Source organism: Populus alba, chromosome 12, assembly GCF_005239225.2.
Source record: "Populus alba chromosome 12, ASM523922v2, whole genome shotgun sequence".
NCBI classification, from domain to species: domain Eukaryota; kingdom Viridiplantae; phylum Streptophyta; class Magnoliopsida; order Malpighiales; family Salicaceae; genus Populus; species Populus alba.
This window is the reverse complement of record NC_133295.1, coordinates 9,295,930-9,315,088: the sequence shown is the minus strand read 5'-3', so window position 1 is coordinate 9,315,088 and position 19,159 is coordinate 9,295,930. Positions and strand designations below refer to the sequence as shown.

Sequence of the window (19,159 nt, the reverse complement as noted above, 5' to 3'; positions counted from 1 at the left end):
CTTGTTTTTATGGATTGATTTTTCTTTTCTATGTGTATAGATTTGTTTTTTTGAGACATGTGAAAACCAAAGCTAAAAGGTTTGAAGGACCATAGCTATTTACACAAGAAGAAAAGAAAGAGAAAAGGGTTAAATAGAAAGATAACCTCGGCTATTATGGTCTTGTTTTCGTGGATTAATTTTTATTTTATTTTTGTGTACAAATTTGTTTTTTGAGACATAAGGAAACCAAGGCTAAAATGTTTGGAGGACCATAGCTAATTACACAAGAAGAAAAGAAAGAGGAAGGGAGGTTAAATGAAAAGATAACCTAAAGTTATTTTGGTCACTTTCTACAACATTTCTTTTTTTTTTTTTTCTTAAAAGTTACTGATGGAGAGACAACTGTGCTTCCAAATCAGCTTCGAAAATATATGAGTTGCTTCTTATGAATTTACAATTAAACCATGAACATAACTAATTCCCACATTTTAAAAGTGTGGTTGAAAATTTAACGAAGTAACACTTTTTTGGTTTCTCCTGAACACACCATTTACCTCAAAAACAAACACCCTTTATATTACTTTCAAGAATAACAGTCCAGTTCTTAGTTTGTATAAAAAAAAACCCAATATGCTTTCTAGGTTTAAAATGGTCCAAGCATTTTTTTGCATTTTTCCGCCCTCACATCCAAGCCTTGTCAATGTAATAAACTTACAATATTTTATCTAATTCCCCAGTGTGATTTTCACTGAGTAACATTTAGCGGTACCTGATTTTAAAAATAACCCCAAAAGACAATCAAGACAGAAAGAAAATAACAGCGACCAGACTAGTAAGTTGCTAAATTCCCAGTGCAGTAGAATTTCCATAGAGAGAGAGAGAGAGAATCGAGAGAAATACTGCAGAATCATATGAATTCGGTAAGTGAGAGTAGGAAAGGCACCTTTTTTTCCCCATCGGATCATATAGCAAGCGAGTAGTGATAAACAGTAACCGTAAGCTGCAGATGAAGACCCTGATGTGATCTATACAAAAACTCTTCATAGGGGGGGTTATATTTTCTTAAAGTTTGAACCTAATTAACAAAATTCCCCCCCTTTCAACCTTCACAGCATATGTTTCTGCCTACAACTGGACAGTATTTGCCACTATACGCTCCTTCAATGCATTCGCTCCAAGCAATTACTGTTTTTTCTATACCAGGTAAGACCAGAGAGAGATAGAGAGAATTCCATGGACACAAACCCCAATTACTCTGACAAAAATTCTCAGATCCAAGGGTGCCAAAAAGCACCCTTCAAGCTCCTCTGTTATTTGATTCGTTAAGTTGCGAAAAAATTCTTGATACATGGTTCTTCCCTCTGCAAATGAAGCTTCTCCTACAGAACCGCCGGATTGTATCATAAAACTCTGGATTATACGTCGCCATTCTCTTATGTGTCAAAATTTAATACTTTCAATACCACTGCTGATGTATCGGGTCGATGTTGCAAAACATCGCTATAAACAACAAAAATGTCAAGCCATGGTAAACTTGTTGCTCTGTGGTTCAAGAAATAATTCCTCAGATTCTTCTTTAAACACTAGTTGCCAGCTTCGAAGAACAGGACTTGTGGTTGCAAGTGTCCTTTTTCACACATGATAAGAACATCAGTCCAGCTACCAATTACCTATTAATACAAAGAATAATTGTAAGACAAGATAGCAGACAAGACAATGGCCAGACATGAATGAAGAAGTACCTTGACAGTCTTGTCATCATACATAATCCACTGACTGTGATCGTGACTATAGGCGAAGCAATGATAATGTTGCCCATAGTAGCACACCTGAAGTTAAAAGGATCATGATGAACGGAATAAAGTACAAATTGGCATCCCAACAACCAATGACCCAATCAGACATCCATAACATGAACAAACATAGCAAGAATGTTCCAGTAAAAAGAACAACTAAATAAATTTTACTGCTCTTCTTGTATTCCCCCTGATTCAAAAACTTCAAGTTCTTTAAGAATTTTCTCCCTTGTTCCCAATAAAAGAACGTTAAATTTGATTCATTGTTCAACTGCAATAAGAATGCACAGCCTACATGGATGTGCCATTCATTTTGTTTCATTTCTTAGTTGATGAGGCACATCTGTCTGTCGTTACTTTCGTAAAACAGCTTCCTAATTTTCATGTTTAAAACTATTTCTCTATGGAAAAAATATGAAAGCATATGGTGCACTTCAAAAACAAACCAATTTTCTAGAAAACTGGAGATTTTTGTTCAAATGCAATATTTCTCATCTAAAAAAATTAATTTTTCAAAATTTACATTGAGTTTTAAAAACATATTTTTAATGTTTCTCATGGTTTTTCTTCACAAAGTTTAAAAAAAATTTCAAAAAAAAAAAAAATGAACAATAATATAATATCCTTCATTTATATACATTCACTTTTAGCAACATAAAACATTAAAATTATTTTCTTTTACATATTTGATTAATATCATAAATTTATTTTTCTATTATAAGTGTAATATAAAATAGTATTCTTTTTCTTTAGTTAATAAGTACAACTTTTTTATGATAATTTCTAATTTGAATGAAATAAAAGTAATACTTCTATAGTTAGATCATCACAAATACAAAAGATTAAGATACTATTATAAATTATGCTTTGAATTTTCTAATAATAGTTATGATCTTGACATTTTTCTTCTTTTTTTAGTGAAAAAATTCTTAACCATTTAAAAAAAAATAAACACAGTTTCCTATTTTTCATTGGAAATAGGGATGGAAGATAATTTCCTATTGCTAGACAAATACTAACCATGGGTTTTCTTTTTTGTTTTCTAAAATAGAAAACAGGGCATCATTTGGTTTGCATTTAAGACAACAAAGAAAGGAGAAATAAAAAATTAGATGAAAACTGGGCCCTTGTTTTTAAATAAGAGAATTCAGAAAATGACTTTTGGTAGTTTTCATTTTAATAAAAAACTGGAAAAAAAAAAAAATACTTGTTTTCAGGAAAACAATTGTCATTTTCAATTGGTAAACATGTTCTCTAGAATTCTTTCTACAAATTGGGAGATTTTCAACTACACCCTAAGGTTTCCACATTTTTCCACTTGATGTACTGACTTTTATATCTTTTCACCCTCATATAGAAAACTCATCTTTCCTTCCAACATAACTAACAGAACAGCCGAACCAATCTTTCTCAATTTAACAGCATTGTAAAGTTTTTAATATCAATATCTTCATCAAGATGACATAATAAATGGTTTGAATGACTTTACATACCACTGAAACCAAGCTACGTATCTTCTTCAGATCCAGACCACGATAAACAACACTGATATCTATCTCAGTACTTAGAGCAGCCAATGTTGCTTTTATATCATCAATGCTTTCACAGGTTTTTCGCCAGCCCAGAACTGCATGCCAAAAAATTGCTTAATTTTGCTTTTCCACAAGCTTGTCATTCTGTCTAAGCAAAAATCTCTTAACTATTCAGGAAAACATTCACCTGTTGTAAAAACATGAGGTGGAGTTGACATAATGTGATGGATGTAATTGGGCTTCCCACAACCACCAGCCTCAGGGTCACAAGTTAACTGGTGATTCATTTCAACAAGATTTAAAAGTTCTTCAAAACAGCTTTCAGCACACATGACCTGCAAGGAAAAAGGAAAAAAAATCAATGGACAAGGTAATGGATAATGGACTTTCCACCTAGAAAAAAAAATTCTGAATATGGAGAAATAAGTGATTGTGTAAAATATTTTTACCAGCAACAATTACCTTCATTGTTCGGAGGGCAGTGGCATTTATATTATGAAAGAAAGCATTGTACTTCAAATGTCTGGACTCCACACCACAACTATGGCAATTCATTTGTTCTGAAATGTCCATTCCAAAAAGAGAGTGCACTATACAAGCATTCTTTTTTGTACATTCCCAAGATTCCATGCCACTACATTCCACTGATTCAGAATCAGAGCCATGTAAACCAGTGGTAAATGCTCGATGAAGGCAGTCAAATATTACAGCCAATACTTCAGATGCATCATTCATCTGACCCTGCAATTCGATTGTGACCAACTCAGAAAAGACATCCTCATACATCAATTCATATACTGTGAAATACTGTGAAGAGTGAATGATGAAAAATCACAGTTCACTGAAATATATGAAAACCAAGGCGGACAAAAACAAATCTTAAAAAATCACCTCCTGGAAAAAATTACTATTAGGATACAAATTGCTCAAAGCTATCCTGAGGGATGTAGGAGCAACTGCTTCCCTTCGAGTATCTGTGGATGCCATGCTGATAGCAGTAAGAATATCATACAATGCACAGACAACACATGGATCTCCCACATGAACATGCTCTGATTTTGATCTACTCAAGAACTCATCTCGAAATCGCCTTAAATGCCACAACGACTGAAGTTTATACAAGAAGCAAGAAGAAACAGGTGAGCAATGAATAGTGAAACGAAAAGCATAAATAGAATATATAAATAGAATAGTGAAACAGCAAAGATGTCGTTGTATAGAAAATACCTGTATGATAACATTCAGGAAGCAATTGTATTCACCAATATCATTCTTCAAGCCAGTGCCAAATACATCAGTTCCATCCACATTTTCAGTTGCAACTTCATATGGTACAGTACGAGAATTATAGAGTTCAGAATATATTGTTTGTTGTGCTTTCAAACATGACATCAAGGGCATCTTCTGATGTGCTTGAAATGTGTCTTGAAAATCAATGCAAATAGATGGATATAGAGTTACAAATAAATGGACCTTTACTTCAGCAACTAGGGAAAGGAAAACTAAGTCTTGACCATGTTGGTAAATGCATTCAATAGCCTAAGGCAGATGCTGCCTGGCATGATTCAACCAAACTCAGCCAACCAATCTCAAGACAAGGTCAGAGCCCATTTGATTCTCAGTCAGTAAGATGGGGGATTGCTTGATATCGAGTAAGACAACAGTGCAAAATACTTTTATGTCATATGCAAAGATATTCGTTTGACCTCAATGCTCATTGTGACCACCTCAAATGATGCAACACGTGATTTTCTAAGCCTGACAGGTATAGTGCCAACAAATAATAATGATAATAAATGCAGAGTCAAGTCCAGTACCCAAGCAAAGCAATTATTTAATTAATCAAGTAACCCACATCCCAGCTTCCTAGCGAGACTTGTAGCATGCTCAGAAACCCAACCAGGCAGGCAGTTGCAGGCAAATTAAATGTGAAACTGTTCTCTTTTCAACAGGTAGTTAGTTAAGTGAACAATATAGAATCTTGAATATTTGACTAAGTGAATTAACCAAATACACAGAGGAAGCTTTATTGGCCTCTTTTTCACAGTGGTGCGTGCATAAATGTCAAATGTACATGAATTATTGGAGACACAATTCCTCCTGCCTATATAGAACTAACACAAATGAAGAGAATCTAGGTTCTGATGATGGAACCCATCCTTCAGCATAGGCATCCTCCATGACATTCTAGGTTTCATTGTTGAGGCTTCTTGTTGTTTCTATTGTCAAAAAAAATCGACCCTGAAATAGATGGTTAGGTGCAGAACTATACGCAACAATACCTTCGATGACAATAAACCCAGAGGATAAACTGCCCAAATGGGAAACAAATTTTCAATTTAGTTGATCAAAACAGGAAACACAAGTCAAATTAATCTTTTTATGCACAGATGGCTGAACTTGCCATTAAATAAGAAAATGAATAAAGATTACATTTTACAGAACTGCAAAGAAAAAATATAGCATAACGACCTTTTATACCAGATATCAGAAGATTTTGACAGAAAATGTCGTAAGGAACTGTCTATCATAAAAAAACATCAATAATGCTCAAAAACCTTAAAGAAGCATAGATAATTCATTAATGCTCAAAGACCTTAAAGAAGATAGAAAAGTACAATTTTGATAGAGAAGTCAGGTTCATGGGCCAAAAGGCATCGAATGAAGAAAACTGATTTTGTTCCCTTAGGGCCCATGTAGTTGCCACAGTTAAAAATGTGAAATCATAAAATGTAGTGAAGTACAATGAAAGCAAGCAAAGGATCAAGAGAAATTTACCAAGGCTTTGGTGTACGGCTCTTTCAAGGTCAGCTTGAAACCTTTCCTCATCATCCTCCTCTACTTGTAACTGTCTCAGAGTCTTAGTCGCACTGTCTCCCAAATTTGGAGTAACTGATTTCACATATGGAAACCCATGTAATGTTAGGTTCAACATGTAGAGAATCAACCAAAAAATAGCTTAAGGTTTAATGGCTGACAGGCATGCAAAGAAGACCATAATACAACAGCACACAACAAACCAGAATGAGAAGCCAAAGCAACCATCGTACAACTAAGGTATCCTGGAGAATATAATTAAAATGTAAATCCCAGACAATGCACATGAGCATTGAGCAGAAGGCAATGGTAAACAAGTAATACAAATGATACTGCAAAACTTATATGCTACACTTAACATCCATATGAAAACATTGCATAAAGTTACAAAACTAGAAGCCTCTCAAAAAGCTCAATTCAACAAACCATAATTTTATGTTGGAATTTAAACTAGTTTGGTAATGACATCATGAGTCATGAACAGTTTTTTCACAGAGATATGCAGGAAGAGAGCAATATACCATCAACACCACCTAATTTTTTTACTAATACGATATTAAAAATAAAGATTAAACATCTTCTATACCCACAATGCCATCCTTTGTGAAAATGCTGCTGAATGAGATCACTACTCCCTTTTGCACCACACTCAGACTATTTTGCTAGCATGTCTTTTCAGTGTCGGGGATCATTTGGATGGCAAAACTAAGGAGAGGTGTGGGCTTGGTAGAATATATAGGGGGGGAACTTCTTCAATTACTTCAAAGATTCTTTGGCTCAAGTAAGGAAACGTAACAAGAGGGCTTCTGAGGGAGAGGTATTTCCTCTCTCAGCCTTTTGATAGGTAGATTAAAACTCTATACTAACTTTTTTCTATGTAGAGCAATATTTGGAAGATTGTCTATTCATTTATAAATTTTGTAGATTCACTCACTTGCCTTTGTTCTTCAACAAACAACTCTCTTGTAAATGAGTTCACTGTGCTATCTAGTATGGTTCTCTTGTCACAAAATATTTTACTCATCCATACAGAAGATGAAAAAAGGCTAGTATAGAACAGTAAATACAGGGACAGGAACATCCTTATATGCAAAAACTAAGCTATGAACATCAGAGCCAATTTTGTTATAACACATCTTTACTTTAACAACAACTACAATTATCATTAAGTGTTGCATAATAAAAAATTAGACACGGAATCACCAGGATAATCCCAAGGGTAATATGTCCTTGGATTAAAAATATTTAATTTCAATTACTGTCCAGGAAGTATTATATGCATTGTCATTTAAATAAAAGATGGAGTAAACAATAAATCTAAGTGAGAAATAGACAGATTAAAGCTGCTGGTTAACAGGGTGAGGTGAGGTTGTCGAAAGGGCAGTGGGAAATAAAAGATATCACCATAATTAGATGATAAAAAAATGATGTGTTACCCACATTAGGTAATCTTAAATCCACAACCATGATTACAGCACTTTAGAAGATTGAAGTCCATTGCAATGCACGCTTCTATGCATGATACAGCCTAATTAAGAATCAAAACAAAAATTAATCATAGGGAATAAACACATACTGCTTGCAACTTCAATATTTTCCATTTCGCATGACATGGGTTGATTTTTTCCATCATATTTAGCAGAGCTTTTCTGCCTCCTACTTTTCCTACCTGACCGTCGATCAGAAGGACCACCCTCTGCATTTCCTCCAGTAGATGGCTCTGCAAAATAAAGACGATGAAAATCATTTAAGAACATTACCACAAGCCCCAGCCTCATACAGAAACTCTATTGTATAATGCTAACCCACCACTGGCAGTTGTCATAGCCATGTCTTCTAAATTGTTGGGGAACCCACTCTTCTGCGTCAACTGTTCCTGAAAGTGAAATGTCATAAGGTTCCATTTGACATTTAATGGAAATTTCCTAAACACAACATTCTAACTCTTAGAATAACCTCTGTTTATCTATTCAAGAATCACATTTCCAAAGGATATGGAACTAATATTGATTTTCAATCTCTGTAAAATACTTTGAAAGGGAAAATTTCAAAATAATGCTTACCAATGGCTCACAGGAATCAGCAGCAGGATCAAAGCAAATATTGCATATTCCCCCAGACAACTTCTCTGGAAGAGTTATATGAGATTTTTTGTACTGTTGCTCAGCAAGATGTTTCTTTTTGGCCTCATTCTCTATTCGCCTTTGATACTTTAAAGATTCTTCAAGCATTCTTTCCTCCTCTTCAATCTCAATTTTCCATCTAAATTCTTCCTCCTGTTGTCTCAAGTCATCACCATTTCTGGAAAGATGACACTGAGAATCTGGATAGTCACCATCAGTTGCAACTGGAATGGAACTGCAGAGAGGAATGAATCAAACATTATAAAAAATGCAGCATGCATTATCAGTACTATAAAAAAAGGTGCAAATTAGAACAGCAGCGCATATTGTGGAAACACAAATTAGAGGTGCAAAGCGAAACATAAGAAAGCATACCCCCTCTCATTAGTCACATCTTGAAGCAAGCGCTGCTCGCTAGCAGCAGCAACCTACAAAGTAGAACACATTAGACTTGCATAATGGACTGTGTCTGTCAACTATGAAGAAGCCTGCAGTGCATGAAACACAACCATAAGGAGAAATTTGAAACCTTCAATTCCTTGGTTTTCTTATACTCTTTATTCTTTCTCTTATCCTTCCCCTTCTCCAACGTATTTCTTGAAATATCACTTCTTCCTTGGGTACCGTTCTTGGAATCAAGGGCCAGCTCCGCCAAAAATGCTTCTCTTGCAGCATTAGACTTCTCTGTGGCATCCTTCTCAGCTAGATCCTCCAAGTGTGCCTGCAAAAGAGAGATTAGCGCAAAAATAATAAGCAAAGATACAGCTCAAAGAGATGTGAAACACCCTATTTATCACTGCTCAATACAGACCCTCATGTATGACTTCACTAGAGGTGGCAAGATTGATCGATAATCAAGGGCAGAAACTGACTCGAGCTTGAGTTCCAACTGTTGCATTCCAGTAACACTCCGCATGATTTGGGCATCAATTTTGCTGAGCTGAACCACTATAAAAGTGAGTAAAGTTGCAAGGACCATTATCAATATTTTTTTACTAAATAAGTGGAACTAAGATACTGACCTCTATTGACAACTGTTCTTTCTGTCGTTGGATAGCAATTTCTATGAAAGTTTCCACTTGATGCATTTGGTCCTTGGTTCTCCAATTACCATCTTCACCAGATTTCAAGTCACAAAACTGAGAAGTTATACCACCATAAGTATCCTCGTACCCATATTGATTGACATTCAGAGTATCTGCTTCTTTTAACACATTTGATATAGCATCTAACTCAAATCTACTGCTAATAAACAGAGCATCATGCTCATTCTCAACAAGCTTCTCTCTCCGCTGCCTAAGAACAGAATCATAGCTTCTAAGTTCAAAGAGCGTGTCAGTTTCCCTCTTCTTACCTTCTTCAAGACAGAGATCCTCCACAGCCTGCAATGCTTGCTCATAACTTAAATGTTCACATTTCCTCTCATAAAGGCTCTGCAGATGGTAAAACTCCTTTTCAAGCGTCTGGAGAATTTCCATCCCTTGATTCATTCTCTCTTCTTTTGTACGGATCCATGATTGTAATTGCTCTCCGCTAGAAAGGCCTGAAAATATCCATGATAGTAAAGTATCAACAGCAGGTAGAACCCCATCTCCATTGCCAACAATAGTTGAAGTTGCTGTGGTGGCATCATCATCAGGACATGTTCTTGGAGCATATTCCAATGGCAATAAACATTTATCCAAGTAGAGACAAGATGCATCATCATTAAGAACAATATTCTCTTTTATTTCAGGACCTTTAGCACCAGTATTCATGTCATCTACAACGCTACTTTTCTCAGGAGACATGCCTAAACCACAAGAATGAGATAGTTCCTGTAAGAATTTGAGGATCTTTTTGAGCTGGAATGCTCCCAGAAAGCAAATGCACATAGGTGTCTGGCCCACACCATGGTTCAGAAGTTGAGAACCAGTAGCAAGACTCTGTAGCTCATCCACTGTAAATTGTATCACCTTGTTAAGATGGCTTGCAGCAAGATATTTATGTCTAATAAGTGCCTGAAATACATCATGAATTTTTTCAAGGAGCTTTGCTCGCTCAGAATCCTCTGAAAAAGGCCAGCTCTCAATAGTGCATGCACTAGACAGTTGGTTCCCATCAAATTCTTTACCTTCAATACTGTAAACTTTACCGGAGTTGCTGCTGCTTACAGGACAACTAATACAACCATCCCTCAAATTTTCCTTCTCTGGAGAAGAATCCCATGCGTCTTTGAAACAACCATCACCGTCATCATTATGGTTCTCTGAGCAAATATCCTCAACAAGTTCTCCATTCTGACATTTCCCTCGATTCCAAAGCATCTTAACCGCAGAGGAAATGTCTAATGGTTTCCAGGAGCAACTGTTAATCATTTCAATCCACTCATTGTCAGGACTCTGTGGCAAAACTTCCTGCATCTTCGGCATAAGACTCCCCATGTGCTCTTGCACAACATGATGCAAATGACTATCTGAGTCCGCAAACTTTTCATTGCATCGACAACACACCCAAGACCTCCAGCTCTTATTCTCCTCGCTGCAAGCCAACGCCTCCTTCAAAACATCACTCGCCAAACCATTCTTTGATGACACAAAATAACTCTTAAAATCACTGACCTTAATTTTCAACAATTCCCTCTTCATTTCCAAGCCCATCGAATTCCAATAGGACCGAACCCAATCCTTTCTCTCAGTGTTAGTCCCATTCTTCCTTGCATTACTCCCATTCTTCCTCCTCTCTCCTCTCCTATCACTCCAAGGCGTTACCTCCACTCCTTTATCACTCCTCTCTCCCTCACGCTGTCCCAAACCTATCTCAGACTTCTGCACCAACCTCGCAGCAGCAACCCTAACTTCAATTTCTTTCCTCCTCTCTTCCTGTGTCTTAGTAGCCTTCTTAATCTCATTTGGCCGCCTTGTTTGCACCAACCTAACTTCCATTGGATCTTCAGTAGCTCTTCGTATAGGTATTAACCTAATCTCCTCACCAGTCCCCAAATTCTTCATCCAAGTAGAAATCGAAGCAATATTCGACTTCTGCTGCAAATTTTTCAACTCACCTTGCACATGTGCAATCCTCCCTTCCGCAGTAGCTATCTTCTGCTGACTCTCCTCCTGCAAACTCTCCTTCGCAGGATCAATCGGATTCTCAATTTTCAAAGCACGGTCACACTCTTTCATTACCTCTTCATACTCTTTCCCATCATTCGCTGCCTCATACAGTAAATTCGCATAGAAATGAGCGAACTCGATCGAATTCGGAGACAATTCCGCCGCTCTACGAGCAGCTTCGATTGCGTTCTTTAAGTACCGCTGCTTACTGTTAGGGTCGTCGATAATTGAAGCAACTTTAACACACACCGTACTATGGACACGGTGGATTAAGGCGTCGCCGCCGTGTTTAGCGCCTGAATCCTTCATGATACGTAGGGCTTTTGTGTGGTTTCCACGACGGAGAGCATTTAAGGCGCGGTCACATTCGTGCTTGATTGTTGAAGAACCGTCCGATTCTGTAGAAACCGAATTAGGAGAAGAATAGAGGTTGGTTTCATCGGAAGCCACAGTAGGCGCCGCCGCAGACGGTGGCGGAGGGTGTTTGGTGCGAGAAGTTAGAGGCCGTTTTCTATTCCCCATGGAATTTTAATGGCTCGTCACAAAATAGAAAGGATGCATGGAATATGCAAAATGCGTGACTTCTATGATTGTTATTACTGTTATGATCAGTAGAGTAAAGAGACAGGCTTACTTGGAAATGTGAGTAGGGGTAAAGAGGGGATTTCCCTAGGTGTGCCGGTGACGATGACGATGACAGGTGGGTGAGGGATCGGCGATGAAATCTTGGGAGAGAGTAGGTGAGTAATAGTGGTGCTAAAAAATAAAACGAGTCATTTATGATATTTGTACTATCTCCCTGATTTATAGCGTAAGTAGTGATTATTTTTTAAATAATTTTTTGTGTTTAAATATATATTAATAATTTTTTGTATTTAAATATATATTATTTTTTTTATTTTTTAAAAATTATTTTTAATATTTATTAAAACGATCTAAAAATATAAAACACATATTAAATTTAAACAAAAAAAATTTTAATTTAATGGGAACACGGTTTGCACCGTGTTTCCAAACGCTTCCTTAAATCATCAAAATTAATTAATATAAATATTACAAATAATAATAAATCAAAAATTAAATAAATTGATATTATAAATTAGATGGAGTTAAGATTTCTTAAAATTATTTAACCTGAATAATCATGATACTTATAAATATTTTTTTATCCTTCTCTCGCTTATTTTTTTTTTTAAATATATACGGATCATTTTTTTTATCTCATGTTTCAATATATATTTTCTTTTTATGTTTAGTGCTAACTATATGTTTGAAATATAGTGAAACACATTGTAATATCAATTGTGATTAAAGACAGATAATTATATGCTTTTGAAAGTGTATATTTTTTTAGAATCATTGATTAATAAATGAATTTATATACTCAAGATTTCTGTAATGTTTATAAAAAATTTAACTCAACCTGGTACATTCAACCCACTTGATTTCAAAAAAAATTTATAAATCAGGTTTATAAATTTATAAAATATCATAAGTTGGATTAAATATAATTATTGATAAAAACTCTACCCATGAACACCCCTAGTGAATAAAAAAGAGTGGGTAAATGATAAATAGGCCCTTACACTGGGAAGAGAGGGTGAGGTGACGTTTAATATTTGATGAAGAAATTGATAATTAAGTGTGTTTCGTATTATAATTCATGGTGTTTTTTTACTTGAAAATAAACTAAAATGATTTTTTATAAAAAAAAAATTATTTTTAATATTAGCACATCAAAACTATTAAAAACCAATAAAAATTATCATTTAATTATTTTTCAAGTCAAAAACATTTTTGAAATGTATTTAAAAACAATTTAAAATACAAAAACAAACAATGGTATTGCTATTGTTTAATACCATAAAGAATTTTGATTTATTAATTGGGGGGATAAAACAGTGTTGTTGTTGTTCTTGTTTTTTATTAAGGTGATTTTTTTTTTTTTTTTTTTATTAACATGAGTGTCTGGATTAGCTTGCATATACATTGGTTAATTTTATGGATCCTGAAGTTAACGACTACGTAAGTCTCCAGTGATTTTGAGATTTAAAAAATTTAAATTGATAATTTTTTAAAAAATAAATCTAGAATTTAATTAAATGAGCTCCACTCGTCGCCCCTCGTTGATTTTATTAAAGTGATTTATTATTAGTGATGGAGTTGGAGATATACCTAATTTTTTAAGTAGAGTAGGACATGGTGGTAGGTGGTTGGTGCTTAGACAAGACAATTATTGGCTCTCGGCTTGTGTTAGGCATCGGTTGAAGGTGGGGAGGGAGAGAGTGGCATGGCTCATGTCTGGTTCACCTGGCTAGGATGGTCCATGGTGCGGGCTGGTGGATTGTGCGCAGCTGGTCTTGTCTGATGAAAGGACAAATGGGAAAAGTTAGATATGTATTTTTATGTTAAGTTTAGGTGAAGGAATGATATGTTTTTAATCATTACCGGCAGGTGTGGAGTGCTGTGTGTGGAATTGTTATAGTATTATTGGTGGTTTAAAGTATTTTTTATTAAAAAATATATAAAAAATTTATTTTTAATATTAATATCAAAAAAATATGAAAACATATATAAAAAAATTCATTTTAAATAAAAAAATTTAAAAGAATACGGTTTCTACCATATTCCCAAACAAACTCAATAATTCATCAATATTTGACATAATGAAGCTAGATATATTTTAAAAGTATTTTTTATTTAAAAATATATTAATTATTTTTATTTTTTATTTTATTTTTGACATCAATATATCAAAAATATTAAAAAATATATTATTTTAAATAAAATATATTTTTAAAACATTTCCAAACATAGATTGAAAAACAATATCAAAAACCTTTTTTCTTGTCTATGTAATAATTCTTAATAATTAATAACATAACTTACAGTTATTATATATATAATTTTGACTAAACAACCTGCACAAAGTTGACCAACAAATGTTTTTTACAAATTCCAATATATATACATTGAGTAGAAAATTACTGTGCGATGGTTTATTTTACTGTATCCTTATTCAATTTACTATGAATTACTATAATAAAATTATTTATTTGCCCTTAAGTGGAGAAAAAAAAAGCTTTGGATATGGGGCGATTTAATCTTTTCTATTAATCTATTTATTATTAAAAAATTATTCAAAGTTGTTTAGATCTTTTCTATTTATTTTTTTTTCGGGTAAAAATATTTTTTATATCTAAAGTAAACAAAACTTAAAGTTGTTGATTAAAAAAATAGTTTTTCACTTTTTATAAACTTTTAAATAGTAATTTTTTTATCCTGAAGATCAAAAAAATTATTGAGCTGTTGGACAAGAGTATTTTTGTTTTTTTCATTATTAATGTATAATTAAAGTATATTTTTGGCCTTGAAAAAGATTAAAAATATATATATATTTAAATTTAGGGCTATTTTTATACTTTCACACTGGTTTTTAGAATAATTATCAAGGTCATGAAGGGGGGTTTTGGTATTTTTTATGTTTTCCTTTTAATTTTTAAATAAAAAAACCTTATGGTGTTTACTCAGCATTGGTCAGCAAATAGGCGGTACCCGCATCATTCAAGCGTGCGCGTGTGATACCACTTGGTGACCAAACCTGATCTTCCATCGTCTCTTTCAATGCTCCACATCATGTCCTCTTCCACATAACGTGGTGCATGATGGTGTATAGTGGTCCTATTATTGCCAGAGGTTTTTTCCTCCCTTTTTTTCTTTCTCTTGCTAGGTAAAGTGCACAATTGTTATCTTTTTTTGTTTTTTAATTTCAGTCCTTATTCTTTTAATTTTTAATTTTTTTCTTATTCCTTTCATGAAAGTTTTTATTTCCAGTTCTATTCTTCAAATACAATTTCTCGTATGTTTTGTTTTTCATTTCGATCTTTATTCTTTTAATTTTTAATTTTTTTTTCCTAGCTATTTTGTTAAAGTTTTTTGGCTTTCAATTTCATCTTTCAATTAAAGTTTTTGTTATTTTATTTTTTTTTAATTTGACCCTCATTCTTTTGAATTGTTTTTTTTTTTTTGTTAAAGTTATTTCTCGATTCAATTTAACCTCCCATTTAAAAAAATTTCTTTGCCCTCTAATTAAGTTTTTTTTATTTTTACCCTTGTTTTCTTAAATCCATTTACGTGATTGATTTTTTTTTCTGATTTTATTTCTTAACATTTAATTTATTAGAGATTCAGTTTAATGTGATTTTATTGCTATGCATTAATTTTTTTTAATACTAGTTTTTTTTTATTTTATTCAAAATTTTAAAATAATATATTAATATTAAAAATAAATTAAATTTTTATTAATAATAAATATATATATACGTAACCACCTGAACAGTTAGTAATTTGTATTTCAATCCAGACTTGTTAGGAAAACACGAAGTACATAGTGTCTATGAGGAGGGCAAAGCTTCATCCCAAATTTCCCTCGATTACGACTGCTGGCTTGGAAAACTTTCCTCGCACATCCTCAAGAACCCGATTGACCCTGAGAGATTCGGACCTTCGAGCTGCTGCAAATTAATGACGAGCAAAGGTAGATCTTTGCTTTCGGTTTCAACTTTTTCTCGGCAAAAGAGTAGAAGTTGTAACTCTTGGCTTAATGACTCCTTCCTTCCTCAGGAACCTCTGATTTATATTGCGAAACCTGTACCCAAACCCTTAAAGAAAATCTTTCCTCCCCTCTTTCATCCTTAGGCGGCCCCTCTTATAAGCACAGAAAGAGGGCTCTAGCTAGAGCCCTACGTCGTGGAATCATCCCCACCCTCCATATCCTTTTCTTGATCCAGACCCTTGGGTCAGGTGTGCCATCAGAGGTGGTGAGCTGTAATTTGGTGTTTGTAGTGGTTTTGAGGATTAGCAACAACGGGTTCAGAGGAGAGATTTGGAGTGTTTTTTTGGCTGAGGATGAAGTACAGAGTCAGAAAAGGAGGGTGGTGTGATTTTTAACTGGTTTTGATGAGGAAGGGGAGCGTGAGAGGGGGGGGGGGGGTGTCTTTTTAGACGGTGTTTGAGTGATTTTTCAAAGTTTTTTTTTTTTTGAAATATATTAAAATAATTTTTTTTTAATTTTTTAAAAAATTATTTTTAATATTAATATATTAAAAAAAAAACAAATTGAAAATTTAAGAAAAATATCGTTTGAAATGCAGTTGGCACTTTACTGGGAAGGGAGAATTTACTGGGAAGAGAAAGAAAAAAAGAGAGAAAAAGAAGAAGAAAACGAATAGTTGTACGCAGGATTAACACGGCGCCGTCTCATTACTACTGTTTTTTATTTACGCATTGAAAATTATTTTTGTTTGTTTTGTATTTTAAAAATGTTTTTAAGAAATTAATTTTTTTTATTTTCAATTAATACTTTTTAGTATTTTTAAATTATTTTAATATATATTAATATCTTTTTTTATTTACACATTTGTTAATTTTTTTAATTAAAAAAATATTATTATAATATATTTTTAAATAAAAAATATTTTGAAAAATATCTCAATCCCAAATATAAACATATATTTTAACTTAATAAAAATAGACTCCGATGATAAGCCTGCGTTTCGTCAAATTTTAAATTTTTTTTTTTTTACTAAAATTGAGTTCGTTTTTTTAGATCGTTTTGATGTGCTTGATGTCAAAAATAATTTTTAAAAAATGAAAAAACATCATTGGCATGTATTTCAGCACGAAAAGCTATTTAAAAAGCAACCGCTACCACACTACTAAACACGAAGAGCTATTTTCATCTCTGCTGCTGGCTTACCCTCTCGTTTCTCTTTCCTTTTTAATTTTTTATTTTCTTTTCCTTTCAGGCCTCATCTTACATCTCTTTCGTATCTTGATCCATCAGTTTTTTATTTGTTTCTTTTCATTGTTGACTCTTTCAATTTATTTTTTAGTTTCCGCGCTGACGTTTGTCAATGTCTTGGAATCTTGGATTTTCTATTTTCCTGTAGGGAATTGTTGCGCTGTGGCTGTGCAAATTCTTTATTTATTAAGAGTGAAAACAATGTAAAGAGCATGTAATTAACAAATAAATGAAAAGAATAATTAAAAGAAAAGGGTTTTTACCGTAACTCTTCTTATAAAATACTATTTTATTAAAATAATGTTTTATTTTTATTTTGCAATATTAAAGTTTTTTTTTTTTAGTTGTTGATTTGGACTAGCTCATTAACACAAACAAGGATTAAAATCAACAAATATTACCACATGATCCTTTAGAGTTACCAATTTATTTTTTTCTTTCAATTTCATTATTTAATGTTGGTCAGTCAAAAATTAAATTTTATAATTTTTTTTAATTTTTTTTATATAGAAGTATCTTGGTTTCATAATTAGGATTGCGGGTTTTGACATTTTAACCCTAGTTAAATCGAGATATTTTAAAACTTTTATAATTTTCATTATTCAACACTAATTTTAAAAATATCGAATTGAAAATTGAGCTTTATAATTATTTTGATTTGCTCTCTATAAGGTTATTTCAGTTTCATTATCAGAGTCACATATTGGTAGATTAACCTGAGTTAAATCAAATTTTTTTTTTTTTATTTCTTTGAGGTTGTCTGAGTTTCATGACCCAGGCCATGAGTCTGGCGGAATTGAATCTAGTCATTTTTTTATATATTTTTTTTAATTTATTTCTTTTTAATATCATCTTTCTAATACTAGGTTGATGGAGAATTTAACTTTATATTTTGTTTCGATTTGTTTTTTATGAGATTATCTTGATTTTATGTTGAGGGTAGTGGGTTTAACATGTTAACTTGTGTTGTTTTTTAATTCTTTTTTTAATTGATTTGTTTCTCAATTTTATCCTTCAACATAAGGCTGATAGGAAATTAATCTTTATAATTTGTTTTGATTTGCTTTTTATGGAATTATTATAGTTTTATAACTCAGATAACGGATTTGACATGTTAACCCAGGCTGACCCAAATCAATCTAATATATTGTTATCTTATTTTTATTTTTTTAGTTAAGCTACGTTTTTATAGGTCGTCCGAGTTGTTTTTTGGACCTACAAAATTAACCGGGCCACATCAAGTCAACCCCGCACGATTTATTTATTTTTTCACTAGAAAATATTAGCAACATCTAAATATTTTTTTATGTTCAAGTAAAGTTTGACACAACCTGCAACGTAGTGTTAGTCAATGATCTAGTGTGAGCTATACCGTGTCTTCTCTTTTCACGAGAAAAATATACCTGTAGCATTTGAATATTTTTTTATGCTCAAGTAAAACTTGACCTGACCTGCAATGTAGCGTTGGTCAATGATCTAATGTGAGTTTATATAGTGTCTTTTTTTTTCATGCTAACAATATTTGAATGTTTAAGTAAAAACTTGACCCACCTGCAATGTGGCGTTGATCAATGATCTAGTGTGAGCTACATCGTGTCTTCTCTTTCCACACAAAAAAAATACAAGCAATATCTAAATATTTTTTTATGCTCAAGTAAAATTTGATCTGACTTCTAGTATATCAAGGGTAAATGATATATATGAGTCTGTTTAGTTTTGCGTTTTAAAAGTATTTTTTAAAAAAAATTAAAAGTTTTTTATTTTTTTATTAATTTCAAATTAATATGTTTTTAGTGTTTTTAAATCATTTTAATATACTAATATTAAAAATAATTTTTAAAAATTAAAAAAATATTATTAACATGTATTTTAACATAAAAACTACACTGTCAAATACCCTCAATAGTGTGAGGTATACCTTACCTCCTCCCTAAGCTAGAATTACCTATCTTAGTCCCCACGACATACATGATTTAAACTAAACCCATCATACAGATCAACACAATCCTCT

At 33.0% G+C, this 19,159-nt stretch overlaps 1 protein-coding gene across 5 annotated transcripts; it reads right to left on the bottom strand.

Annotated features, from left to right (window-relative positions):
• Positions 1-894: 894 nt before the first annotated feature.
• LOC118049504 (uncharacterized) lies at positions 895-12,118 on the bottom strand. 5 transcript variants are annotated; one of them, XM_035059504.2, is made up of 15 exons: positions 9,273-12,118; positions 9,062-9,190; positions 8,780-8,971; positions 8,626-8,678; positions 8,191-8,485; positions 7,937-8,003; positions 7,704-7,847; positions 6,089-6,202; positions 4,538-4,632; positions 4,202-4,417; positions 3,773-4,051; positions 3,498-3,645; positions 3,272-3,405; positions 1,725-1,811; positions 895-1,652 (listed from the first exon to the last, which is right to left on the bottom strand). In XM_035059504.2, exons 1-15 carry the CDS (start codon positions 11,865-11,867, stop codon positions 1,566-1,568), a joined length of 4,635 nt encoding a protein of 1,544 aa, XP_034915395.1. In that variant the 5' UTR covers positions 11,868-12,118; the 3' UTR covers positions 895-1,565. The 5 variants fall into 5 exon arrangements, with proteins under 5 accessions (XP_034915395.1, XP_034915397.1, XP_034915396.1 ...); XM_035059506.2 differs by having other exon boundaries at positions 7,797-7,847; XM_035059505.2 differs by having other exon boundaries at positions 7,937-7,997.
• Positions 12,119-19,159: the final 7,041 nt, after the last annotated feature.